Source organism: Arachis ipaensis, chromosome B6, assembly GCF_059453495.1.
Source record: "Arachis ipaensis isolate K30076 ecotype BB chromosome B6, ASM5945349v1, whole genome shotgun sequence".
Taxonomy (NCBI): domain Eukaryota; kingdom Viridiplantae; phylum Streptophyta; class Magnoliopsida; order Fabales; family Fabaceae; genus Arachis; species Arachis ipaensis.
Genome location: NC_142441.1, coordinates 48,932,470 through 48,960,157, shown reverse-complemented (window position 1 = coordinate 48,960,157; position 27,688 = coordinate 48,932,470). Strand labels below are relative to the sequence as shown.

Genomic DNA, 27,688 nt, shown 5'->3' with positions numbered 1-27,688 from the left:
AATGCTTTTATCTGCTAACACAAAACGAGCTGTCGACCTTTTTAAGGGAGGGAGTCTCAAAACATCATATATAGACAAAGGCATTATACTGACTCATGCTCCTAAATCACACATGCAATCATAAATTACTACACCACCAATAGTACAACTAACTGTGCAAGGACCTGGATCACTACATTTTTCAGGTAATCCTCCCATTAAAGCAGATATAGAACTACCTAAAGGAATAGTTTCTAATTCATTAATTTTGTCTTTATGGATACATAAGTCTTTTAGAAACTTTGCATATTTAGGTACCTGCTGAATAACATCAAAAAGGGGAACAGTTACCTCAACCTTTTTGAATATCTCTACCATTTTAGGATCGGGTTCCAGCTGCTTCCTGGGCTTTCTTGCAAGTTGTGGAAATGGAATAGGAGTGGTGTTTTCTGTGGTGCATGCGCTTTTTGGTGCTTCCTCCTGTGGTTGAGCTATTTCTTCTTCAGCTATGTCCTGTATATCCTCTTCCTCTTCAACATCTTCGATTTCTACCACCTCTTCAGCTGAGGCGTATTTTGGTGAGCTTGGTTCCTCCTGAATCCTCTCCTGCAGTGTAGTTCCGGACCTCAGGGTGATAGCATTAATGCCTCCCTTTGGATTGGATAATGGTTGAGAGGGGATTCCAGTGGTGCTTGAAGGTTGGTTACTGGAATTTTGTGCTGATCCAAGCTGTGTCATAAAAGCTTGCAGAGTAGAGGTGAGACCATTTAGACCGGCGTTAATACTATTCATGATGTTGTTTTCCATCGTCTGTTGTCTTTTCTCAAGAGATTGTAGTAGATCTTCATTAGAAGATAACGAAGAATGAGTAAATTGAGAGGTCTGCTGCTGATTGTTCTGTGGTCCTTGGTTCTGCCTCAGGTGAGGTGCTCTGTAAGGTTAATTTTGCTACCTGTTGTTGTTATTGTTCCACCTCTGATTTCCCTGATTATCTCTGCCTCCTCTGTTATTGTTGTCCCTCCAATTCTGGTTTGAATTGTCCTGCCATCCATGGTTATTATTTTCACTTTGATTGTACCCTTGGTTGGGGCGGTCATAGAAGTTGTGAGTGGATGCCACCATGTTGTTTTCTTGTTGGAGCTGCGGGCATTCATCGGTGTAATGGCTATAATCAGCACAGATTCCGCAAATTCTTTGTGGGACTAGTTGTTGGTTTTGCTGTGGTGGAGGAGGTTGAGCTTGCTAAGCTTGTTGATTCAACTGCATTTGTTTTAGCAAGTTGGTCATTTCATAAATGCCTTGAGTTAGAGCAGCAGTCTCTCTGCTGGAAGATACTTCTGCAACAGCTTGTAAACGGCCTTGCTTTTGTCTGTGGTTCCTAGTGGATTCAGCTAAATCACTGATCAATTGCCAAGCTTCATCAGTGGTCTTGTACTTCTTCATAGACCCATTGCTGGCACTTTCCAGTATGGTCTTATCTTGGGGTCTCATACCCTGTGTAATATAGCTGAGTAGCATAATCTTGTCAATCATGTGGTGGGGGCATGCTTCCAGAAGATTATTGAAGCGCTCCCAGTATTCAAAGAGAGTCTCATTGTCATCCTGAACAATTATGGAGATATCCTTCCTTAGCTTATCAGTAACTTCAGATGGAAAGAATTTCTCCAGAAACTCCTTTCTGAGTGTATCCCAGTTGGATACATTTGCTAGAGGTTGAGTGTAGTACCACTCTCTTGCTTTTCCCTAAAGAGAAAACGGAAAAGCTTTCAACAAAATTGAAGTTTCATCAGTGCCATCACGTCTGACAGTAGAACAGGCTGCCTGGAAATCTCTCAAGTGCTTGATAGGCTCTTGAGCAGGTAGGCCATGAAACTTGGGCATCAAATTTAGCAGTGCGGGATTTATTTCAAAATCTGTAGCCACCGCCGGATGATGCGCTTGAAACGGTTGCATTGTAAAATCAGGGGCTCCTTCCTCCTGGATGGTAACTCTCCTAGCTACCATGTTTTCTGCGCGTAAAACAAGCGAATCAGTAGAACGGGGGCTGGTTTCTTCCTCAGATTCACTTTCAGATCCGCCCTCAGAGCGGGCTAACCGACGTTTTTCTCGCCTTATTCGTGAAATTGTCCTTTCAATTTCAGGATCGAATATTAGCAAGCGCGGATCAGGAAGTGAACGCGTCATTTGACGGAAGAAACATGCAGCTCATAGTAGAAAAATAAAATAAAATGCAAATAAGTAAATTCTAATTAATAAAATTAGCACTCTATTGCAACTCCCCGGCAACGGCGCCAAAAATTGATGAGACGCAGAAGCCGGTGAATTAAAAATTATTAAAGTGGTTACATTGCAAGTATAGTTCTTAACTCACCGAAAATCTGCCTATCAATTTAGAAATATGTCACAAAGAATTAAATTAAAAATTACTGGGAGTTTTAAGTCCCAGGTCGTCTCCCAACGAGTTGCAGAAAAGTGTGCTATCTTATTAATCAGATGTTCCAAGAAGTTGAGCTAAGTAAATTGGAATGTAAATTGAGGAAATTTAAATAATATGAATAAAAGCCTTGACTAGGAGTTAATTGGTTGGAATTTCTATCGTTGGTGGAGTGATTGTAAGATTAATTTATAATTAATGGTTGTTCTGTTTGGTTATCATTTACTAAGTAAGGAAAAGTCAAACAAGCTGGAATGCCAGATCTGTTCACAAGTTGCATCCCACTTAATTCAAAGGGATTGGCGTTGGTGACAAGATAGCAATCCAACATTTAACCCAATTACCAATTTTTCTTTCAATCCTTCCAACTCAAGAGTCCTTTTAATCAACTACCCATCAAGTAAGGAAACTACTCACGCATTGTAAATAAAGAATCCATAGCACATAAAAGGGAATTAAAAGAAGACATGATTATTGGAATTGAAATTAAATTAAAAAGAAATAATCCTTGCATTAAATAATCATAAAAGTATCTAAATGACAAAATTGAACAAAGCAAAGGACATGGAAGAATGAACCCAGGTTAAGAAAACAAACTAGAATGATGAAGTCTTGATGAGGAAAATAACTCTTCTCAATGTTCCAATGCTAAGACCAATTGAAAATTAAAATTCTAAAAACCTCGAGAGAAAAACCTAAGAGAGTGAAAAACTAGATCTCAAACTGTCTCTGTATGAATGTGTTATTTGTTTCAGCATGTTCTCTGACTCTAGTCTGCTGTTCCGGGCAGAAAACTGGGCCGGAATAGGGTCCAAAATCACCCCCAACGAATTCTGCAGATTATGCAGATCGCACATGTCACGCGATCGCATCATCCATGCGGACGCGTCATTCGCGCTTTTCCTCGCGACGCGTTCGCGTTGTCCACGCTACCGCGTCGCCAGAGCTTTTCCAATCCGCGTGAGCCATGCGGCCGCGTCGCTGCGATTTGCTCTCCTTCGCGCGGTCGCGTGAGCCATGCGACCGCGTCACTTCTCGCTGTTTATCTCCTCAAATTCTTGTGTTCCTTCCATTTTTGCTAGCTTTCTTTCCAATCTCTAACTCATTTATGCCCTGTAAAGTCTGAAACACTCAACACACAGATCACGACATCGAATGGAATAAAGGAGAATTAAAAATAAATAATTAAAGTCTCTAGGAAGCAGTTTTCAAACACGTAATAAATTCTAGAGGGAAATCTAAATGCATGCTAATTTAATGAATAAGTGGGTAAGGATCATGATAAAATCACACAATTAAACATAATATAAATCATAAAATAGTGGTTTATCACTAGGCTCTGTATCATCTGGGACTGGTGATAATGGTAAAGTTTTCTCATTATTTTCAGAAAGTGTCCCCACACTTGGGCCTTGCTCCATATACTTCTCTTCTAATTCTTCCTGGTGAACTTCAGCTACAGTTTCATTAATAATGTCACATTGGAAGATAGAATGATCTTCTGGAGGATGCTTCATAGCTTCATTTAAACTGAAACTCACTGTTCTGCCATCTATCTCAAAGGAGTAAGTTCCTGAGAATGCCTCCAGCTTGAACTTTGAAATCTTCAGGAATGGTCTTCCAAGCAGGATTGATGAACAGTTACCTCGACCTTTTTGAATAACATCAAAAAAGAGGAATAGTTACCTCGACCTTTTTGAATATTTCTACCATTTTGGGGTCAAGTTTCATCTGTTTTCTGGGCTTCCTTGCAAGTTGTGGAAATGGAATAGAAGGGGCACAATTTGTAGCTTCAGCATCCCTTGGTGCTTCATTCTGCGGCTGAGCTTCTTCTTCTTCAACTATGTCTTGTACGTCCTCTTCTTCTTCAGCTTCTTCTACTTCCACCACATTCTCTGTTGGCACATTTTCTTGTGGGCTTGGCTCCTCATGGTTTTTCTCCTGTAATGTGGTTCCGGACCTCAAAGTGATGGCGTTAATGCCACCTTTGGGATTAGGCAATGGTTGAGAAGGAATTCCATTAGAGCTTGTAGGTTGATGTGTGGAATTAAGCGAGGAATCCATCCGAGAGACGAGAGCTTGTAAAGTGGCAGTTAAGCCATTCAAACTAGAGTTCAGCTGAGCATGCATGTCTTGTTGTCCTTGTGCAAGAGAACGGAGCATCTCATCATTTGATAAGGAATTAGAATAAGCAGTCTGAGAAACTTGTTGTTGGGTTTGCTGGGGTCCTTATGATTGTCTTAGGTGAGGTGCTCTGTAAGGTTGGTTCTGATTCTGCTGTCTGTTATTGTTATTATTGTTCCACCTCTGGTTTCTATTGTTGTCTCTGCCTCCTCTGTTAAAGTTATCCCTCCAGCCATGGTTAGAATTATCTCTCCAGCCTTGGTTGGGGTTGTCTTACCATCCATGGTTATTGTTGCCACTTTGGTTGTAGTTGCCACCTTGATGATTATATCCTTGATTCGGGCGGTCATAGAAATTGTGAGTGGCTGCCACAGTGTTGTCTTCCTGGAGTTGCGGGCATTCATCAGTATAATGACTATAATCAGCACAGATTTCGCATATTCTTTATGGAACTAACTGTTGGCTCTGTTGTGGTGAAGGCTGAGCTTGTTGTGCTTGTTGTTGATTCAACTACATCTGCTTAAGTAGGTTGGTCATTTCACATATACTCTGTGTCAGAGCAGTAGTTTCTTTGCTAGAGGAAATCTCTACAACAGTTTTGGGGTTGTGCCTCTATCTGTGGTTCCTAGTGGACTCAGCTAAGTCGCTGATCAGTTGCCATGCTTCATCTGCAATTTTGTACTTCTTCAGAGAACCATTACTGGCACCTTCTAGTGTAGTCTTATCCTGGGGGTTCATGCCTTGAGTGAAGTTGCTAATCAATACTAGTTTACCAATCATGTGATGGGGACATGCGTTCACGAGATTATTGAAGCGCTCCCAATATTCATAGAGAGTTTCTGATTCACCTTGAACAATGCAGGAGATCTCTTTTCTTAGTCTATCTGTGACTTCAGCTGGGAAGTATTTTTCCAAAAATTCTCTCCTAAGTGTATCCCAGTTGGTAACAGTTGCTTCAGGTTGGGAGTAGTACCACTCCCTCGCCTTTTTCTCAAGAGAAAACGGGAAAGCGGTTAACAGAATAGAAGTTTCATCTGCATCATGACGCCTAACAGTAGAACAGGCTGTCTGAAAATCCCTAAGGTGCTTGATAGGCTCTTGAGCAGGTAAGCCATGAAACTTGGGCATCAAGTTGATCAGTGCGGCTTTTAGTTCAAAATCTGCAGCTGCAGTTTGGTGATGTACTTGATATGGCTGCAGTGTAAAATCTGGGGCTCCTGCCTCCTGGAGAGTAATCTTCCTCGGTGCTGCCATGTTTCCTGCATGTAAATCAACTGGATCAGTAGTAAATGAGCTTGTCTCGCTCTCAGATGGCGGTTCAGATTCGCCCTCAGATGAGACTGGTGAATTAATAATAACCACTTCACCACCCTCGGAGGCTAACCGACGTCGAGTTCGTCTAATATGTGAAAGAGTTCTTTCAATTTCAGGATCAAATGGGATTAAACTCGGATCAGGCAATGAATGCGTCATTCAATGAGAAAGACATGTAACTCATGGTAACAGAAATAAAAATAAAATATGAAAATAAAAATAAAATATATACACTAATTAATAATTTAGCACACTATTACAACTCCCCGGCAACGGCGCCAAAAATTGATGCGTGGCAGAAGTTAACCAATTTATAGAATTCAATTAAGAGACAGCGTTGCACGTATAACCCTAAACCAGCTAAGATCTGCCTCACCAATTTAAAAAGGGTTGTCACAAATTTTAGAAATAAAATACTGGGAGTATGAGTCCCAGGTCGTCTCCCAACGAGTTGCAGGAAAGAGTGCTAATTTATTAATCAGAAATTTCTCAGAAAGTTGAGTTTGATAATGAGCAATTAAAAATAATTGTGAATTGAGGTAATAAAAATAAACTAAGAATAATTATTGATACTCTAAATAAAAGGCCTTGACTGGGGGAATAATTAAGTGGAACTTCTATCCTTGTTGGGATCTTCTCAAGTGTGGTGTAAAAAGGTTGTTGTTCTCACTCGATTTTTTCTTACTAAATAAGGAAAGATATAGTGATTGAACTAACTCTTACTCTCAAATCCTAGCCCTCTCCCTTGGGGAGGTCTAGTGTTAGTAAGTATGAAGTTAGCTAACAACGTCCAGTTTAACCAAGCACTTGAGCATCTCAACTCAAGTATCACCTCTTAATCAACCCCATGTCAAGTAGAAATTCTACTCTATTGACATGAAATTAATAATCATAAAAATATGAGAATATATGATTAATTAAATTAAAATAGAGAATTAAAATTAATTAAAATAAAAATAACTTCATATATTAATAAATTCAAAATGTAACCTACTTAATTGAATAGAGTCAATGAGTAACTAATTAAAAATTAAAGGAATAAGAAAACAAACTAAAGTAATGTCTTCAACGGAGGTAATGACTTTCAGCATCCAAAAATCCAAGCAAAAGCATAAAACTATCAATGTAATGTAACTCTCAAAACTCAGATCTAAAACTAAATGTAATCCTAATGTGATGAATCTCAATGTGTGTGGATGCTTGTTGAGTCTCTGCATGTTCCCTAGGTTTAATCTGTTTCTGGGCCGAAAACTGGGTCAAAAGGCGGCCCGAAATTGCCCCCAGCGTATTCTGTTATTTTTGCAGATCACGCAGGTCACGCGTACGCATCGTCCACACGTTCGCGTCATTCAGCGTTTTTCCTTGTCACGCGTTCGCGTCAGGCACGTGTCCGCGTCATGCATGCAGACTCTAATCCACGCGTTTGCGTCAGGCACGCGTCCGCGTCGCTGCGAATTCTTCACTTCGCCCGTTCGCGTGGGCCATGCGCTCGCGTCATTGTTCGGTGGTCATCTCCTTAATTTCTTGTGTTCCTTCCATTTTTGCAAGCCTCCTCTCCAATTTCCAAGTCATTCATGCCCTATGAAGCCTGAAACACTTAACACACAAATCACGGCATCGAATGGGATAAAGGAGAATTAAAATACATAATTAAAAGTCTCTAGAAAGCAAATTTTCAATCATGGAGTAATTTTGGGAAGGAATTGTAAATACATACTTATCATATGAATAAGTGGATAAAGAATTGATAAAATCACACAATTAAACACAATATAAATCATAAAATAATGGTTTATCAAACTTTTTTTTCTCTTCATCTTCTCTTTGATTTTCTAGAAGGAATTTCGTTCTTCATGTTAGTGTTCAATCATCTTAGGAAAGAGGTTGAATGCAAAATGGGTTTCATAGGAACCTTGAAAAAGAAAACATGAAACCATGCTTGAAATCCCTTCTTACACTTGAGTAGATCTGGATTTTGGGATTGGATATGGTGACATGAAATCCACCCACTATTTGGATCTATGAGGATGTGTGGTATAATCAGGGACCAAGTATATCTCTCTTCATGAGCAATTAGACTAAGGAATTGGCTGATTATTAAGATTTGAGAGATTAAATCACCAAGGGATTGGGGTTCAATCAATCTTGATTGCCAAGAGGTCAATGAGTTGCATGATTGAAGAAGATATGATCTAGATCTAATCCAAAGAGAGCAACATCTCCCAATTCCAATGAATTTCCCCTATTCTTATCTTCCTTATTCTTTATAGCTCCTTTAATTTTTGTCATTATCCATTCCCCATTTACTATTCAGTCATTTATGTTCCAACACTTTACATTCTTGTCATTTACTTTTCTGCACTTTATTGCTTTCCTTTACTTTTAAGTCATTTACATTTCTGTTAATTTGAAATTCTACACTCAACAATCTCTATTGCTTAGCTTGACTAATTCACCCATTGATTAAAGTTGTTCAATCTACCAATCTCTATACAATTCGATCCCACTCCTAGTGGGTTATTACTTGACAATACTTTCGTGCACTTGCCAAGGAACGGATTCATTATATAGTGAGTGAATTCCGATCATCACTCGACCTCTTTAAAAAAGTTAGGTATGAGTAGAGATCACCCCCTTTTAGGTGGATCTTTCATCCTTATTGAATCTGGCTTTATGTTTTCAGCCAGGATATGAACAATTAGTAACCTAATAATCCGAATAAAGAAATTCAAATCGAAGATATTGGAGCTAAGAAAACAATATTCAAATGTAAAATAATTTGTGTTTGCAAAGCATCCAAATTCTGAATCATAAAAGAAAAAGCTGCTCATTATATAACCTGCATCGTATATTATCAGTTTGGATAGTGTTTCCCCATTGCTAATATTTTCTGTGATTGGAAGAATGACAAAAAGGGGTGATAGTCATGATCAAGATAAGGAACTTGTGTTTGCTAAACTTGGGAACAAAACTACGTTAGGACTTGGGAGTTAGGAGTTAGGAACCGTATCACCATAAATTATGAATATTTTATGAATCAATGGGCAGGAAAGGGATCATGATACATGTACAAAAACAGCAGAATGTGAAAAATGAAACGCAAAAGCAAAGGGGTTTTCTCTTTTCATATTTGACTTTTAAATATCAGATTGCCATGATTGATTGTGGATGATCCGGCAGGGAGGCACCGTTTTATGAAGCATATTTGTACCTTTGAATGTCACCATCTGATGGCAATTCTTTCTGTAGCTGATAAGCTGCAGCACAAGGTTAAACCGAATCAGAATTTTTTATCCCATTTTGGAGGCTGAGGTTCCATTCTCATAATGCAGCAGGCTAAAATAATGGGTCAAAGAAACATAGATGTAGCTCTCAACTCAAAAATGCTATTTGAAGAAGCTGCAGATTTTAGCTACCAACCAAAAAGTAGTAAAGCAGAATAAACACCTGGTCTGGTATCATCTTGCTAAATCCAAATTTATCTGTCCATATCGATTCTGCTTCTTCTGCAGCTGGTAGCACAAGGTTCTTCACATTCAAGAAAGAAAGCAGCCTCTCAATGCAAGAGAAGAGTGTTTGGAAGTAACCCTGACATACCAACCAAATATATAATTAATGCGCTACAGACAAGTACAATTGATCACAATGCAAAGCTATAAATCAAAATGATATAGCATAGATCATGTCAGCAAGAAGACAGAGTAATGATGCAACCAAAACTACAGTCTTGCACCTTTCCGTGGTCCTTGTTAGTGGTTGCAACCAAGGGGAGTTCGGCAATATCTTTGCCAAAAATTCGAAGCATGCCCACAGATACCACATATGAACTTCAAGGTCAAAATACAGAAAGGAAAACTGTAAACAGTAATTTAAAAATGAAATACCAATAGCAACCACAATGAAGAAGAGAAAATAAAACCTTACTTGACCGTTAATACTGCACAATACATTCCTCCAAACTCCTGCCCCCGAACATTCCTTCTATAAGAAGGATGCATTATTTGGGATGAAGGGAAAATAGAAACTGTACAAAAAACGAGTTGAAAACATTGTTGTAAAGGAGTATTCATACCCATAAACCATGGCTGGAATAAAGTCCCGTCCACTAATTGCATCAACTATGGGACTGAAACATTCCTGAAATGTGCATGAGATATCTCAGACTCTACATATCATAAGTCCAATAAATGCATCAAATGATCTCATTGAACACTCAAATGTGGTAGTCCAAGGTGATATCTTAGTACTAGAGAGATCACGTTGTAACACATTAAACACAATTAATGCCCCATGCAAAGCATTTGTAAATGCAGCACACTAGGGAACAACCTGTACGCAAGTTGAGCAATGACATATGTTAATGGATAAGGATCCTTTTATGTCCAGAGCTAACAAGACATTTTCATGTTCTGAATCCTGTCACAACCAGTGGCTTAATATTACACATCCACGGCGGCTTCACTCTATCAACACTGACCCAGCGGTATCTATCTCTTCACCGTCAATCAGTATTTGGTATTCACCTTAATCCAAGCCTATAGGTAGCCATTGTTAAGTATCTAAGGAAAGTGGAAAACCACACCTTAAAAGCTAGCTGATAAGGTGGAAGAACCACTCTCCTTATATACAACATCAAGCACCCCATACTACCCGATGTAGGACTTTGGCACCCCATAATACCCAAGTCCCTAACATATACTCACCTCCAAGGTTCAGTATTTTTCAAGGATAAATAAGGGGAGGCAAAAGATTGATTTAATAGTGTTTAATAAATGAGTGCAGATGTTCAAAATTAAACTGTCGTTATATTTTTAAAATAATGAGACTATGGGAATGCGAACATGACAATGTCATATGATAATTCCCGTATGATGAGATCTTGATCCTATATTAATATCCAACTGGCAACTAGTTAATAAACTACTAAATCTTGTCAAGGGAAATCCACCAGAAATTTTGGCAACATGAGAGAAGCATCAAATCATGCCAACAAAAGCACGATCTCATAATTTTTCCAGTTATCGCTAAATCACAAGATACAGCCAAAATAAACATACAAGAATTAACTCAGAAAGTGTATAACTAAAAACAAAATACAGAAATGTAGTTTTCCAAGGGTTAAGAAGCAAATTATTTCTATGATTTGTTGGGGAATCCGAAAGGATAATAACCTCCATCCACTCAAGGGAGAAGCACAAAAGGTTATAAACAAATTCAGAAGATGGCCAGCACTTACGTGGAAGATTGAAACAGCCTCCAAAAGCAATGGCCTGGTTTCACGAGAAGCAATTTTGCCATTAAGAAGCTTCCATCTTATGTCAATATCATTGAGGGGTTCCAGTCCTTTCTCCTCTTGCTTTTTCTTTATAATGCCCAGTAGAGATTCAGGGAGTCTCTCAGCACCCATGGCCAGAAGGTTCTCCAAAGTAGAATGTATTCTTGTACAATCATTACAACAAAGCCACTTCCCCACTGGCAATTCCTGTCGTTGGGTTCCAGAGATATTAGGTCCAATACACAAGAGAAGTGGCATCAGAGGAATCCAAGGCATCCAAATGAATGTTCACATATAAAAACAGATCAACAAATTGCATACCTTCAAATATGCCATCTTATGTTCCCTCAAACAGCCAACATGATATTCCTTTTCACACTGCAGCAAACAATGGGGATAGCAAATAAGAACTAACTTTTGATTACTTCGATCAAGAACTAATCACCAATCATTAAACACTTCTACGAGCAAAGAAAACTAGACTTGGATGTTAGCAGTGCCAAGTAAAACCAAAATCAAAACAGAACTAGAATCGACACCTGGTCACATAGTATTATGGTGCGTGGGCCAAAGCCGGATCTGCTGAAGTCAACACCTCTGCATGAACAAAAAATTCTCTTCGGTATTATATAACTAAGTGCAAGTCACAAATAAATGAAATCAAATAAATGAAATGGTTTCCAGTATTTATGACACCTGCATAAAGCACATGCACCAAGGTCAGCTTCAACATCTTTGACTATGCGTATGCATCTGTTTGTTATCTCTTGGATAGGATCAACTCCTTCAACCCTTCCAGCTGCAACAGCATTGGAATTGTACGCCACAAACTTCTCTCTCTGAAACATGTTTTGGCAAAATTCACAGTACCAGTCACCGCGTGGAATACTTGATAGAGATGCACATTCTGTACAATTCAAAACATAAGTACATGAAAGACCAGTTAGAAGATGTCAACATGACTATTTTGTAATTTATCAAAGAGAAAATATTCTTTGTGATCCAGTACATCTTGAAACAAAATTTCAGGCACCAAAAGCAAAGAGCCATATATGTGAAATTGAAAATTAAAATAATTTTGCAAAGATACATCACATTAAAGAAGTCCACGTACAATAATGACTCAGAGCAAGACCCAAGGAGTAAACTACATTCTATAAAAGCTGAGGAAAGAGAGGATAAAAAATGACGAATAAAGATGATTCCACATTTCACAATTCACACAGTTACAGAGCAGATATTTGCCAACAGATATTTGCCCCTCAAATTTTTAATATTGTATATCTGACCTTTATGAAATGCTCTTGGGCATCCATCACAAAGCAACAAATTTCCACCATCCCAACAAACAATGCATAGATCATCGTCTGTTGCCAAATATTTTCGATCTTTGGAGAGAGATATTGCTAACTCATGGAGAGATACACCATTTGATGTATAAATGTAAGCATAACTGCTCAAAAACATTGCAATATCCTTAAAATACATAAGCACAGTTAAAAAGCATTCCAAAAAGCTGCTTTACATCCTGCCTACACACATAACCAGTAAACACAAAGGAAACAATGACTCACGGTTTCTTGCGAGAAGCGCAACCTGCATGGGCCTCAAACTGTGAAGGGCTGACCTGCACCACATGTGGAATTGAAAGCATTATGTTTACAACTTACAGAACCTAGAGGAATGTCTATAATTATACAACCATGTGAAAGGAGCAAAACCTCAGAGTCGCAGCATCTGCAAACAATTCCAGAGCCCATTTTAAAGCCTTCAAGCAATCTCTGTCATCCACAATGTACATGTTAACAGAATAATCAACAAACAGTAGCTTCTACTAGAAATACACATACAAACAACCTTCCCACGGGCATAATAACCAACTTCAGTTCCATCAGGTAATCCATTCTCTTCAAAAACTAACTTATGCAACCGCTGATCCCTTGAAAAGAATAAATTGTATAAAGAAATGATGATTATCATCACTAAAGAATAAAGGATGACAAAAAACAACTCTACAGCTGGATAGGTCATATAAAGGTGAGTGGGGACTAACTTCTTAGTTATTTTCCATTTGCTCTTATTTTGTGGGGATAAATACTTTGCATTTGAAGTAACTTCCAGAATCTTTGAGTTTCCTGACAGCTTCCTAGTAATAATATAAATTCGTTAGAATAAAGTGGAAATGATTTGGTTGTAAAAAATGCAGCTCCAAACATATTATCTTAGAAACTTTGAAGATATCGATAACAATAAATAAATAAATGCGAACACTCACTTCTTTCTCATTTTCCATGAAGTCGTCATCTTTGGTAGAATAGGAATAGAAGCACTCTTGGAAGACTTCGACTTGTTAGCCCATTTTGATGACCTTAATAACACAGTTGAAAGCATGTATTAAAAAATTTTAATAAAATAAATAATCTGGAAAGAAAGCAGAACATGCGATGATTATTTTGAAAAAAATAGCAGTTCATTATATGCATTAAGTTTGGAACCACAACCACAGAACATTGGTTAATGCAAAATGGAAGAAAACAAAAAATCTACAATAAATAGGACAGAAAATAGATAAAAGTACCAACTTTGTTCTTTTCTTCCTTTTTCTTTTATTTTCTGAAGCAATAGACAGCTCAGGAGCATTGGATGGATTGGAGACAGACATTGGTCTGGGGGACCTGAAATATTATACCATGATAAAAGAAAACTAAAATTAAAGGGGACGGAAATGAGGGCTCAAAACAAAGTCACTCAGCTTCCATAAGCTTTTGAGCTTACATTTTGAACTAAACTTTGACTTACATTTTCAACAGTGACAATATGTCACTTAATATGAATATATTACCAGCCCTAGCTTTCAGAAAATAAATGGCAAAAATTAAGTTATTACAGTTGTCTACAAATTTCCATTTGGACAGTCCTCTCACACAAACGTAATTAATGGAGGCTCACAAATTGCAACTATTATTTGCAACTGGCAGACAACAGCATGATAAAATTTATGGCAATTTTACACTCATTTTCTCCAAGATTTGGTAAAGTTCAACCTGATTCCCTTCTATTTGCAAAAACATACATAAACAGCTGCCCCTGAATACTACATTCACTATCATGTATCTGGTAAAATGTAAGACTATACATGCAGCACTAACATCTGATAAAGGGAGGTTTTGGGAAGATCAGCATAATCCAGACACATTGTGACCTTGGGGGAAGTTATTATAATATATCCTAAAATTTAAATACTAGGTTCCCTGGAACATATATGGACTAACTGCTGGCTAGAATGATTCAAAACCAACAGAGCTGAATGGCAGCGGACAGAAGGCCGTCAAATAGAATTCCCAACAAACCAATTTAACCCCCTCCCAAACCCCCAAAACAAAATGTTTCACTTTTCTGTATTAGCCTGCTGAAATTAGGTCAACTGAGAAATTAGATTCAAAAGTCAGTTTTTATCCTTAAGTTCAAAAAGACGCAGGCCGTCAAACATGACCATAACCAATAAGTTATGTGGAATGAATGAATACCTGACTCTCTTGCTAACAGCGTTATCAGAACTGTCTTCAGATTTCCTCGATTCAACACAATAACAGCATATGGGCCCCACTCTTCCCGCACATGAGAAAGGGAAACACCCTATGGACAGATCATTACGCTAATGCTAAGAATTACAAGGCAATCAAAAAGGTGAAATACTAAAAGAAAAGAAAAACTCCATACTTGATTTCCTATGTTTCTAAACTCACAGAAACCAAAATAGAACGAATCTGAGTAGCAGAAGCAAAGCTCACCTTTGCATCTTTTACAAGTAAAATGTTTTTCTTCATGCGGAGAACCAAGAAAGTTTTGAACTGTCGCCTCCAAATCATACAGAGGAACTCCCCTGCACGTTCTCAATAGATCAAGCAAGCTCTTCCCATTTTCAAGGCAGATATACTCTGCTGCTCTCCTGTATTGTCCACAAGCATGGACCTCGAATTTGGAAGGCGGAATAATCTACATAAGCAGAAGAAAGTAACAAGGAAAAAATAAATGACGGGACAGTATCAGAACAACGGAACAATTATTTACGCAAAGACAGAATAACGACTCACCCTGCGTTCATTGCACAGAGAGCATGAGCACAATATTCCTAGATTTCTGATAACACCCCGTAATCCTGAAGCCTGTAATAAGAACGTACCAGTACTAAAAATGCGTGGCCACTAGCCCACTACATACATTAGGGAGAGAATAATATTACTCCAAAATTGATAATATCATTTTAATCTGATGAAATTTTACTATAAATGTGATTTGTATTAAAGAGTCACATTATCAATTTGAGAGTGAAATCCATGTACTAAAATAAACTATCGTTTTGGATGTGAAAAGGCATAAATTAACCGCCAGGAACTAGCTATAAGGGATAATTAAGAAATGAGAAATCTTTGTTTTATCTGTTATACATGAGGTCAATGGATCTTATATCTAACGGTTAACAAGATAACTATGAATAATCTTAAACGGACAAAAAATTAGGTTTTGCCAGGTAGTATTGAATCTAATAACCTTGGTTATATTAGTCGTTATTATCTCCTTTTTTTCTCATATTTATGCTAACAACTCAAATGTTATTCAGTATTAGACAAGAGCATAATCTAATTGTATTTGAAAAGTTAAAACATGTATTTAACTATTTATCAACTTCTAATCATATTTGAATATACAGATTATAACATTTAAAAATGAATTTAATTTCCTACTGTTAAAATGTTTTACATAAAAATTCAATAGTGTATTGAAATATTAATTAAAAGTAACTAAACTTAAAATTCTAAACAGATAAATTTAATTAAAAGACTATATAAAAAAACTCGTTAAAAATAATCGAAAACATCTATATTTTTATATTTCTCATAGAATCCTCCAATAGGCCAACCACTAATTTATTGTAACTCTGAACTCTATTTAAAATTTGTTGTTGGCCACCAAATACACAAAGTAAAATTTGAAATCCATTATTACCTAAAAGGACAAGTAAACTATCGACTATATTATATTTGTACCTAAATATGAAAATGCTTTTTTTTAGTCCTTCTTCTCATAAAATCTTCTTAAGTAAAGTTTCTAACCAGATAGTCCAAAAAAGGAATAGAAGAATAACCTGAGTCATATTTGATATTTCACAAAATCACAAACATAACGAACCTTCTTAATACCGCCCATGTAAACCACCGAGACCCCATCAAGAAGACCAGTGTGGAAGAGCTCCTTCACCGTCATGGGCGTCTTGTTGACCACAATCTTCTTCGACATCTTCATTTCCAACTTGTTCCTCGATATCCCGCTCACCTCTCCACCATCATCATTCGAAACGACTTTCCCTTCCAGTGCCGCCGACCGTCGTGTAAACCGCTTAAATGGCCTAACCATTGAAACGCTGAGCTTGAGTTTCGGTTCGGAACACTCGTTCTCCTTTCCCGCCAAAATTTTTTTTCCGTTATTTTCTTTCATTGGAAGCTTGGCATTCGGTTCTACGTCTTCGCGAATCCTGAACTTCGTAGATTCATTGGTATTGGAAATTTCGTTACATAAATTCCGGTTTCCCCTATTAGCTCTGGTGTAAACAATGTAACCGTTCACCATGGAAACGTTCCTCGTGTTGCTGCTGCTGCCGCCGCCGCCAATGAAATCCGGCACCTCAGCTGGAACGAGCGGAGACTGATCCATCGGTTAGTTCAGTAACTGCAATGAAAACAAAATTTAAAGGCAAAACAAGAAATATCAAAAAGAATTGTGAAGTTGTAGGCGGAGAAAGGGAAATGAATGAGAAAGGAGAGTGAAATATACGAATAGCAGACACAGCGCATTGGAAGTGACGAAAATTGAGGATAATTGAGAGTGAGAATCAGTGTAGGGTTTTTGGAGCAGAGTTCTGTCTCTGTTCAGTTTCCAACACTCCAAGTCAATAGCTAAGTCGGCAACTCTGAGGGATAAGAACGGTTATCACTGGTACACGGGACACCCTGGTACACATCGAACAGAAGATGATTGAGAATTGGGGGAAAGAGAGGAGAGAGAGGGGAGGGGGGGGGGGGGAGTAGTTTTAACATCCGAAATTTATCTTATTTCACACCACTTTAATTTGGTGGGGACAAGACAAGACGATCTTTGTCTCTTTGGTATCTCTATCTAGACTATTTTTTCTCTGAACTTTAGTAAATATTCAATTAACAGACACAAATCGTATGATTAATTTACTTCTTATACTTATTGCATATAATAATAATAATAATAATAACAAATATTAAATTATTTAAAATAGTAACTATTTATATAATGTGAAAAAATAAAGAACAAATAGAAATCAATGAAAATAAGGTGAGAAGATGACCACCGAGAGTTGATGAGAAAGATAAAGTAGATCACATGTACAATTAAGAAAAAAACCTGAAATTTAAGAACAGAGAGAATAAAAAAAAAAAGAGAATGTTTAAGAAAAAGGTAGACTCACATTATATAGTTCTCAAATAGTTTTATTCTTTGGTGAATTATATGATAAAAATATAAGTTTATAGATTTTCTTTTTATGGGATGTATTTTTGTGTGAACAACCTAGACGTAACTTCGGCTGCAGGAGTTGACGTCGAGTGGTGCACAAATCTTCACACTTTCGTGCTGTACCAGCAAGTATACTAGGTCGTCCAAGTAATACCTGAGCGAGTCAGGGTCGATTCCACGTAGATTGTAGTTTGAAACAAGTTATGGTTATCTTGCAGGTCTTAGTCAGGCGAATCAAAATTCAGTTGGATTGATGCAAGGGCAATTAATAATAGGAATATATTGTATAAATTAAAATCAGTAATAGGAATATAGTTGAGGATAGGAGTTGCTTTGTCTTTCTGAATTAACTTTGGTAGTACTGTCTTCTTTGCTTGTGAGTGATCTCTTCTATGGCAGGCTGTATGTGATCAATGCCATGGGCTATGGTCATCAATCTCCTCTGCTCCAAATTAAACGCCATTGGCCGTGGTCATCCAATCTGACGGAGGGTGAAGCTCTAGCAGATCATTCTCTTGACGATCCTACTCAAAACACCACAGACAAGGTCGAATCTTCCGGATCAGAGAATGATGCTTCTTTGGATTCTAGCCTATACCACGGAGACCTAATCTCCCCGGAAATCAGCTGAACTAGTGTCTCGAGAAGTCTCCAACGAAGTCGTGGATTAGCCGTCTGAGGGATGAATAAACAGAGCTGGCGGTTCGTACTTTTCAGTCACGTATTCACACGAATCCAAGTAGACACGTGTGTTTGTTAGGCACGTTCGTCTTAGTATGATGAACAGAGTTGATTGTCACTGATCATCCTATTCACCTTGTTGAACAGCGAGTATACATCTTAGTATTAAACCAAACACGGATCGAAGAAAAACAGTAATACTTTTATTAATTCATAGGATTCAGCAGGGCTCCTTCCCTCAACCTAGGAGGTTTAGAAACTCGTACTGAAGGGAAAATGCAATGTAAAACGAAAATAATGCTGAATGATAGGCGTCCCCCCTGATGGGGAATGTAAAAGTACTTTAAATACTAAGTTAATAACTAGGGATTATATAGAAAAGGGTAAAATAGTCTTTTGGTGCTAAAATCCACTTCTGGGGTCCACTTGGTGAGTGCTTGGGCTGAGTTTTGATGAGATCCACGTGCTATGAAGCTTCTAGGGTATGAAACGCTGGCTAGGGGGTCCTCTCTGGGCATTTGGACGCTGGTCTCTGCTCTTTGGGCGCTGGATGCCTGGAAGGGGGTAGAAAGCTGGCGTTGGACGCCAGTTTTGAGCCTTCTAATCTAATTCAAAGTATAAACTATTATACATTGTTGGAAAGTTCTAGAAGTCAGCTTTCTATAGCCGTTGAGAACGCTCCATTTGGACTTCTGTAGCTCTAGAAAAGCTCTTTCTAGTGCAAGGAGGTCAGATCCAGACAGCATCTGCAGTGCTTTCTCTGTCTCTGAATCAGACTTTTGCTCCAGCTTCTCAATTTCATCCAGAATTTAACTGAAATTGTACAAAAACACAAAAACTCATAGTAGAATAAAAAAAATGTGAATTTAACACTAAAACCTATAAAAACTCAATAAAAACTAAGCAAAACATACTAAAAACTATATGAAAATGATGTCAAAAAGCGTATAAAATATCCGCTCATCACAACACCAAACTTAAACTGTTGCTTGTCCCCAAGCAACTAAAAATATAGTAGGATAAAAAAGAAAATTAAGATACAATAAATTTCTAAGTTTCCAATGAAGCTCAGTTACAATTAGATGAGTGGGACTTAGTAGCTTTTTGCTTCTGAATAGTTTTGGCATCTCACTATCCATTGAAACTTAGAATGGTTGCCATCTTTAGGAACTTAGAATTCAGATGATATTATTGACTCTCCTAGTTCAGTTTTTTTTTATTCTTGAACATAGCTTTTAGAGTCTTGGCCGTGACCCTAAGCACTTTGTTTTTCAGTTTTACCACCAGATACATAAATGTCACAAACACTTTAACTGGGTGAACCCTTTTGGATTGTGATTCAGATTTGCTAGAATCCCCAGATAGAGGTGTCCAGAGTTCTTAAGCACACTCTTTTTGCTTTGGATCACGACTTTAGCCGCTCAGTCTCAAACTTTTCACTTGACACCTTCACGCCACAAGCACATGGTTAGGGACAGCTTGGTTGAGCCGCTTAGACCAGGATTTTATTCCTTTAGGCCCTCCTATCCATTAATGCTCAAAGCCTTGGATCCTTTTACCCTTGCCTTTTGGTTTAAAGAGTTATTGGCATTTTGCTCTTGCCTTTTGGTTTAAAGAGCTTTTGACTTTTTCTACTTGCTTTTTATTTTTTTATTTTTCGCCACTTTTTTTTCGCATGCAAGCTTTTCTTTTTCTTTTTGCTGCTTTTTTTTGCTTCAAGAATCAATTTTTGGATTTTTCAGATTACCAATAATACTTTTCCTTTTTTCTTATTCTTTTAGGAGCTAACATTCTAAGGTTTCAACTTCAAATATGCACTGTTTATTTCATACATTCAGAAAATAAAAGCAATGCCACCACATTAACATAATTAAACTATTATTATTTTAAATTTGAAATTCATGTATCTCTCAATTCTTTTAAATAAAAATTTTCTTTTAAGAAAGGTGAGAGATATATGGAACATTTTACATCTTTAAGATATTAATGCAAATGATCATGCAACTAGAACAAGAGAATAGACAAAACATAACAGAAAATAGAAAATAAAAGAAAATAAGGTAAAAGAGAACGAATCCACCTTTAATGGTGGCGTCTGGTGCTCCTCCTTGAGGATCTAATGTGATGCTTGATCTCTTCAATGTCACTCCTTTGCCTTTGTTGTTCTTCCCTCATAGTCCTTTGTTCTTCTCTAATGGCTCTTTGATCTTCTCTTATTTCATTGAGGGTGGTGGAATGCTCTTGATGCTCCACCCTCAATTGCTCCATATTAGTGCTCAGTTCTCCAAGAGAAGTTTGCCATCGATCCCAATAGCTTTGAGAAGGAAAATACATCCCTTGAGGCATCTCAGGGATCTCATGCTGAGGTGGATGCACAAGCTCTTGTGCATGCTCTCTAGTTTGCTCCATCCTCTTTTTGGTGATGGCCTTGTCCTCCCCAATGAAGATATCTCAATTTATGACAATTCCAACTGAATTGCATAGATGACAGATGAGGTGTGGGAATGCCAACCTTGCATTGGTGTGAGGCTTCTCAGCTACCTTGTACAATTCTTGAGGAATCACCTCATGTACTTCTACCTCACTTCCAATCATGATGCAATGGATCATGATAGCTTTGTCAACAGTCACTTTTGACCGATTGCTAGTAGGGAAAATGAAACATTAGATGAACTCCAACCATCCTCTAGTTATGGGCTTTAGGACAAGCCTTCTTAGTTGAATGGGCTTGCCTTGGGAATCCCTTTTTTACTGTGCTCTTTCCACACAGATATTTGAGAGCACTTGATCCAATCTCTTATCAAAGTTGACTCTCCTAGTATAAGGATGAGGGTCTCCTTGCATTAGAGGCAAGTTGAACACCAATCTCACACTTTTCGGTTGAAATCTAAGATTCTCCCTTAGACCATGGTGCTCCAATTCCTTGGATTTAGATTCACGCTAGTGTCATGGTTTTTAGTAACTCATGCATTAGCATAGAACTCTTACACCATTAAAATCCCAACATCGTGAATGGGATTGGTTAGGACTTTCCAACCTCTTCTCCGAATCTCTCTTCGGATTTTCAGATACTCATTCTTCTTGAGCTTGAAAGGGACCTCAAGAATCACTTTCTTCTCCGCCACTACTTCATAAAAGTAGTCTTGGTGAGCTTTGGTGATGAATTTCTCCATCTCCCAAAATTCAGAGGGAGTGGCTACTGCCTTTCCTTTCCTCTTTCTAGAGGGTTCTCCAATCTTGGGTGCCATGAATGGTAATGGAAAGAAAAAAAAAGCTATGCTTTTCCAACACCAAACTTAAAACTTTGCTCGTCCTCGAGCAAAAATAAAGAAAAGAGAAGAATGAAGTAGAAGAAGAAGATAATAGAGGAAGATAGAGGGAGAGAGAAGGCTCGGTTGTGGGGTGGTTTGTGGGGTATGAGAGGTGAGTGTATGAAGGGTTATGAAGAGTAATATTTATAGGAGTGGGGAAGGGGTAGGTTCGGCCATGGGTGGGGTTTTGGGTGGAAAATTTGATTTTAAAGTGGGTGGGGTTGGTGGGAGTTATGATGGATTTGGGAAAGTGATATGGATGTGATTGGGTTAGGGTTTATAGCGAAGTGTGAAAGTAGGTAAGAATAAGTGGGGTAGGTGCAAGATGCTATGGGACCCATGGGTCCTGAGAGGCTAGAGAATCCAGATTCCCTGCTTCTCTGCACTGGCTGGTGGTGCATGGCAGAAGTTAGGCCAACTAAGAAATTTTTAAATGAGAGAATAGCATTGCACGTATAATCCTTCTGGAGCAGGGGGAAGATCTAAAGCTCGTTGAATGGCCTCTTCAGTTATGGTTGTCCCTCCAGCCATGGTTAGAATTATCTCTCCAACCTTGGTTGGAGTTGTCCTGCCATCCATGGTTGTAGTTGCCACCTTGGTTGTAGTTGCCACCTTGTTGATTGTGTCCTTGATTCGGGCGGTCATAGAAGTTGTGAGTGGCTGCCACAGTGTTGTCTTCCTGGGGCTGTGGACATTCATCAGTATAATGACTATAATCAGCACAGATCCTGCATACTCTTTGTGGAACCAACTGTTGGCTTTGTTGTGGTGGGAGAGACTGAGCATGTTGTGCTTGTTGTTGATTTAACTACATCTGTTTCAGTAGGTTGGTCATTTCACATATACTCTGTGTGAGAGCGGTAGTCTCAATGCTAGAAGAAACTTCAGCAACAGCCTTGGGATGGTTGTGCCTCTGTCTATGATTCCTAGTGGACTCAGCTAAGTCGCTGATCAGCTTCCATGCTTCATCTGCAGTCCTGTACTTTTCAAAGAACCATTACTAGCACCTTCCAGTGTAGTCTTATCCTGGGGGTTCATGCCTTGAGTGAAGTAGCTGATCAATACTAGTCTATTAATCATGTGATGGGGGCATACGTCTAGGAGATTGTTGAATAATCATTGAATAATCATTATTCGTAGAGAGTTTCGGATTCACCTTGAATAATCATTGAAATCTCTTTCCTCAATCTATCAGTAACTTTAGCTGGAAAGTATTTTCCAAAAATTCTCTTCTAAGCGTATCCCAGTTAGTAACAGTCACTTCAGGTTGAGTGTAGTACCATTCCCTCGCCTTTCTCTCAAGAGAAAACGGGAAAGCGGTTAACAGAATAGAAGTTTCATCTGCACCATGGCGCCTAACAGTAGAACAGGCTGTCTGAAAATCCCTAAGGTGCTTGATAGGCTCTTGAGCAGGTAAGCCATGAAACTTAGGCATCAAGTTGATTAGTGCAGTCTTCAGTTCAAAATCTGCATCCAGATTTGGGTGACACACTTGATACGGTTGCAGGGTGAAGTCTGGGGCTCCTGCCTCTTGGAGAGTAATCCTCCTAGGTTCTGCCATGTCACCTGCACGTGAATCAACTGAATCAGTAGTAAATGAGCTTGTCTCGCTCTCAGATGGCGGTTCAGATTCGCCCTCAGAGGCTAACCGACGTCGAGTTCGTCTAATATGTGAAAGAGTTCTTTCAATTTCAGGATCAAATGGGACTAAGCTCGGATCAGGCAATGAACGCGTCATTCAATGAGGAAGACATATAGCTCATGGTAACAGAAATAAAAATAAAATAAAATATGCAAATAAAAATAAAAATATGTACACTAGTTAATAATTTAGCACACTATTGCAACTCCCCGGCAACGGCGCCAAAAATTGGTGCGTGGCAGAAGTTAGGCCAATTAAGAGATTTTTAAATGAGAGAATAGCATTGCACGTATAGCTCTTAACCAGCTAAGATCCGCCTCACCAATTTAAAAAGGGTGTCACAAATTTTAGAAATAAAAATACTAGGAGTATGAGTCCCAGGTCGTCTCCCAACGAGTTGCAGGAAAGAGTGCTAATTTATTAACCAGGAGTTTTCCAGAAAGTTTGAGTTGAATGATGAGCAATTTAAAATAATTGTAAATAAGAGCGATGAACTAAGAATTATTATTAATATTAAAAAGTCTTGACTGAGGGAATAATTAATTGGAAGTTCTATCCTTGTTGGAATCTTCTCAAGTGTAGTGTAAAGAGGTTGTTGTTTTCATTTAGTTAACCCTTACTAAATAAAGGAAAGTCAAGTGATTGAGCTAACTCTTACCCGCAAATCCTAGTCCTCTCCCTTAGGAAGGTCTAGCGTTAGTAGGTACAGAATTAGCCAACAACGTCCAATTTAACTAAGCACTTGAGCATTCCAACTCAAGTGTCTCCTCTTAATCAACCCCCATGTCAAGTGGAATTTCTACTCCATTGACATGGATTTAATAATCATAAAAATATAAGAAGACATAATTAAATAAAATAAAATAGAGATTAAAATTAGTTAAAAATAAAAGTAACTCTATATATTAATAAATTCAAAATGCAACATAATTATCTGAACAGAGTCAATGAGTAACTAATTAAGAGTAAGGGAATAAGGAAACAAACTAAAGTAATGACTTCAACGAAGGTGATGACTCTTCAACATCCAAAATCCAAGCAAAAGCATAAACTATGAATGTAAAAGCAATTCTAGATTCAGATCTAAAACTAAAAGTAATCCTAATATTACTGTATCTGAATGTGAATGGATGCGTCTTGAGTCTCTGCATGTTTTCTAGCTTTAATCTGTATTTTTGGGCCGAAAACCGGGTTAAAACGCGGCCTGAAACTGTCTCCAGCGTATTCTATAATTTCTGCAGATCGCGCAGGTCACGCGTATGCGTCGTCCACGCGTTCGCGTCATTCAGCGATTTTCCTTGTCACGCGTTCGCGTCGTCCACGCATTCGCGTCATTCGTGCAGACTCCAATCCACGTGTTTGCGTCAGGCACGCGTTCGCGTCGCTGAGATTTCTTCAATTCGCGCGTTTGCGTGAGCCATGCGCTCGCATCAGTGTTCGCTGGTCATCTCCTTAGTTTCTTGTGTTCCTTCCATTTTTGCAAGCTTCCTCTCCATTCTCTAAGCCATTCCTGCCCTATGAAGCATGAAACACTTAACACACGGATCACGGCATCGAATGGTATAAAGGAGAATTAAAATACATAATTAAAAGATCTCTATGAAGCAAGTTTTCAACCATGGAACAACTTTGGGAAGGAATTGTAAATACATGCAAATCATATGAATAAGTGGGTAAAGACTTGATAAAACCACTCAATTAAACACAATATAAATCATAAAATAATAGTTTATCAGCTGGCGTTCAACTTTAACACTCCATCCAGAGTGTTCTGTTTTCACTGTTGTGAATTCTGTCTCTGTTCTGACTGCTGCATATGATTATGAACCTAAAATGAAAATTAAAGAAAAACAAAATAGAAGGAAATAAAATTAATTAATTAAGCTTGGATTGTCTCCCAATAAGTGCTTCTTTAACGTCATTAGCTTGACAGGTAGCTCCTTACGGAGGTGAGTATGGGCTCAGATTTTAGCCCCTTATAGTGAACTTTCTTCCCATCTTCTCATGAATGAGCTCCACATGCTCTAGAAATAGGACATGACTCACTATATGTGGTAGGACTAGATTCTTGGTGAAGACAACTCTTATGCCAGTTGAGAGACCTTCAGTTGGGACTTTCTTGTCCTTCCAGCCTTTAGGTACTTTCTTCTTAGTACCTTTGTGCTTAGAGCTTGTTGATGGCTGCCCAACACCAAACTTAAAATTGATGTTTGGGGGCTCTGCACAGAAAGAGAGGGTTGGAACACTAGGTGTTGCACAGTTATCTCTCTTCTGTCATAGGGAGAATTAGGATAAGGCATCTTGAGTAAGATGTGATCCTCTCCTAGTTGTAGAGTCAGTTCTCCCTTAGCTACATTAATGATAGCATTAGTAGTAGCTAGGAAAGGTCTTCAAAGGATGACAGAGTCATCCTCATCCTCTCCAATGTCCAAGACTATGAAGTTTACAAGGATGTAGTGGTTTTCAACCTTTACCAAGACATGCTCTACTAAGCCATATGGCTTCTTCATTGTCTTGTCTGTCATCTCTAGTGAGATGTTTACAGCTTGTACCTCAAGGATGCCCAGCTTCTCCATTACAGAGAGTGGCATGAGGTTTATGCTTGACCCTAGGTCACACAGAACCTTTTCAAAGGTCATAGTGCCTATGGTGCAAGGGATCAGAAAGCGTCCAGGATCTGGAAGCTTCTGAGGTAGCCTCTGCTAAACTAAAGCATGGAGTTCTTTGGGAAGCAGTGGAGGTTTTTCCTCCAATGGCTTTGTACCAAATAACTTGGTATTCAGCCTCATAAGAGCTCCTAGGTACCGAGCAACTTGCTCTTCCCTAGTGTCTTCATCCTCATCAGAGGATGAGTAGTCATCAGAACTTATGCACTGCAGAAGTGCATTCAAAGGAACCTCTATGGTTTTTACATGAGCATAGGCTTCCTTTGGTTCTGGGATAGAGGGTTCTTGAGTGGGTTTTGACCACTCAGAGGGTGTGCTTTTACTGGATTTTAACGCCGCTCTGTGAGCTCTTTGGGCGTTAAATACCCTTGCTATCCACCCTTACTGGCGTTAAACGCCAGTCCCTCTATGCTTTTGGGCGTTCAACGCTCAACAGGAAAGTCCTTGCTAGCGTTCAACGCCAGCTTCCCTGGGTATGTCGGCGTTGAATGCCCAGTGGGGGGGTTCCTCACTGGCGTTGAGCGCCAGAATGGCTGCCTATTTGGGCGTTGAATGCCCAGTGAGGGGTTCCTCACTGGCGTTCAGCGCCAGAGTTCCTGGATGTTTGGGTGTTGAACGCCCAGCCAGTGCTCCCTGGCTGGCGTTCAACGCCAGCTCTGCTGCCAGGATGGGCGTTGAACACCCAGTGAGGGGTTCCTTATTGGCACTTAGCGCCAGGCTTGATGCCAAATTGGGCATTGAACGCCCAGTGATACGTCTTTCACTGGCGTTCAATGCCTTCCGAATCTCCTCAGTTTTGGCCTCTACCTCCATGGTTATGGCCTTGCATTCTTCTCTTGGATTCACCTCAGTGTTATTAGGAAGAGTGCCAGGAGGAGTCTCAGGGATCCTTTTGCTCAGTTGACCAACCTGTACCTCCAAATTTTTAATGGAGGACCTTGTTTCATTTATGAAACTATGGGTGGTCTTAGAAAGGTTGGAAACCAGAGTAACTAAGTCAGAGAGGCTCTGCTTAGAGGTTTCCATATTCCCTTTAGAAGATGGGAATGGTGGTCTGTTGTTGAACCTATTCTGGTTCCTTCTACTTTGATTGTTACTGAAACCTTGCTGAGGTTTCTGTTGATCCTTCCATGAAAGGTTAGAATGATTCCTCCATGAAGGGTTGTAGGTGTTTCCATAGGGTTCTCCCATGTAATTCACCTCCTCCATGGTGTGCTGATCAGGATCATAAGCTTCTTCTTCAGAAGAAGCTTCCTGAGTACTGCCAGCTGCAGTTTGCATTCCAGTTAGATGCTGGGAGATCATATTGACTTGCTGAGTCAAGATCATGTTCTGAGCCAATATGGCATTCAGAGTATCAATCTCAAGAAATCCTTTCTTCTGAGAAGTCTCATGGTTTACAGAATTTCTTTCAGAAGTGTACATGGACTGGTTGTTAGCAACCATCTCAATGAGTTCTCTAGCTTCTGCAGGTGTTTTCTTCAAGTGGAGTGATCCACCTGCAGAACTATCTAATGATATTTTGGATATCTCAGATAGACTATCATAGAATACGCCTATGATAGACCATTCTGAAAGCATGTCAGGAGGACATCTTCTGATCAATTGCTTGTATCTTTTCCAAGCTTCATAGAAGGATTCACCTTCTCTTTGTCTGAAGGTTTGAACTTCCACTCTAGTTTTGCTCATTCTTTGATGGGGAAAGAATTTAGCTAGAAA

The 27,688-nt window shown here is 38.9% G+C and overlaps 1 protein-coding gene and 2 non-coding genes across 3 annotated transcripts; 2 read left to right on the top strand and 1 right to left on the bottom strand.

The window, feature by feature from the left end:
• Positions 1-1,506: 1,506 nt before the first annotated feature.
• On the top strand, positions 1,507-1,614 carry LOC148555483 (small nucleolar RNA R71). The gene has a single exon (XR_015888116.1). It is a non-coding gene; the product is annotated as a small nucleolar RNA R71 (small nucleolar RNA).
• A 3,697-nt stretch (positions 1,615-5,311) lies between these two features.
• On the top strand, positions 5,312-5,419 carry LOC148555482 (small nucleolar RNA R71). The gene has a single exon (XR_015886454.1). It is a non-coding gene; the product is annotated as a small nucleolar RNA R71 (small nucleolar RNA).
• Positions 5,420-8,844: 3,425 nt separating this feature from the next.
• Positions 8,845-17,269, bottom strand: LOC107624651 (uncharacterized). Its single transcript, XM_016327107.3, has 21 exons — positions 16,959-17,269; positions 16,317-16,853; positions 15,221-15,292; positions 14,918-15,122; positions 14,654-14,762; positions 13,709-13,801; positions 13,402-13,494; positions 13,180-13,272; positions 12,984-13,065; positions 12,848-12,907; positions 12,701-12,753; positions 12,416-12,579; positions 11,823-12,033; positions 11,666-11,723; positions 11,448-11,504; positions 11,088-11,333; positions 9,924-9,988; positions 9,776-9,832; positions 9,585-9,678; positions 9,299-9,439; positions 8,845-9,108 (listed from the first exon to the last, which is right to left on the bottom strand). Exons 2-21 carry the CDS (start codon positions 16,836-16,838, stop codon positions 8,989-8,991), a joined length of 2,595 nt encoding a protein of 864 aa, XP_016182593.1. The 5' UTR covers positions 16,839-16,853; positions 16,959-17,269; the 3' UTR covers positions 8,845-8,988.
• Between the last annotated feature and the right edge of the window lie 10,419 nt (positions 17,270-27,688).

Coding starts and splice junctions, on each gene's coding strand:
- LOC107624651 (XM_016327107.3), bottom strand. CDS start 16,838: ATGGATCAGTCTCCGCTCGTTCCAGCTGAGGTGCCGGATTTCATTGGC. Junction 14,763..14,917: donor TACTTGTAAAAGATGCAAAG/GTGAGCTTTGCT, acceptor ATCTGTCCATAG/GGTGTTTCCCTTTCTCATGT. Junction 9,989..11,087: donor AGGCTGTTTCAATCTTCCAC/GTAAGTGCTGGC, acceptor TGCACATTTCAG/GAATGTTTCAGTCCCATAGT.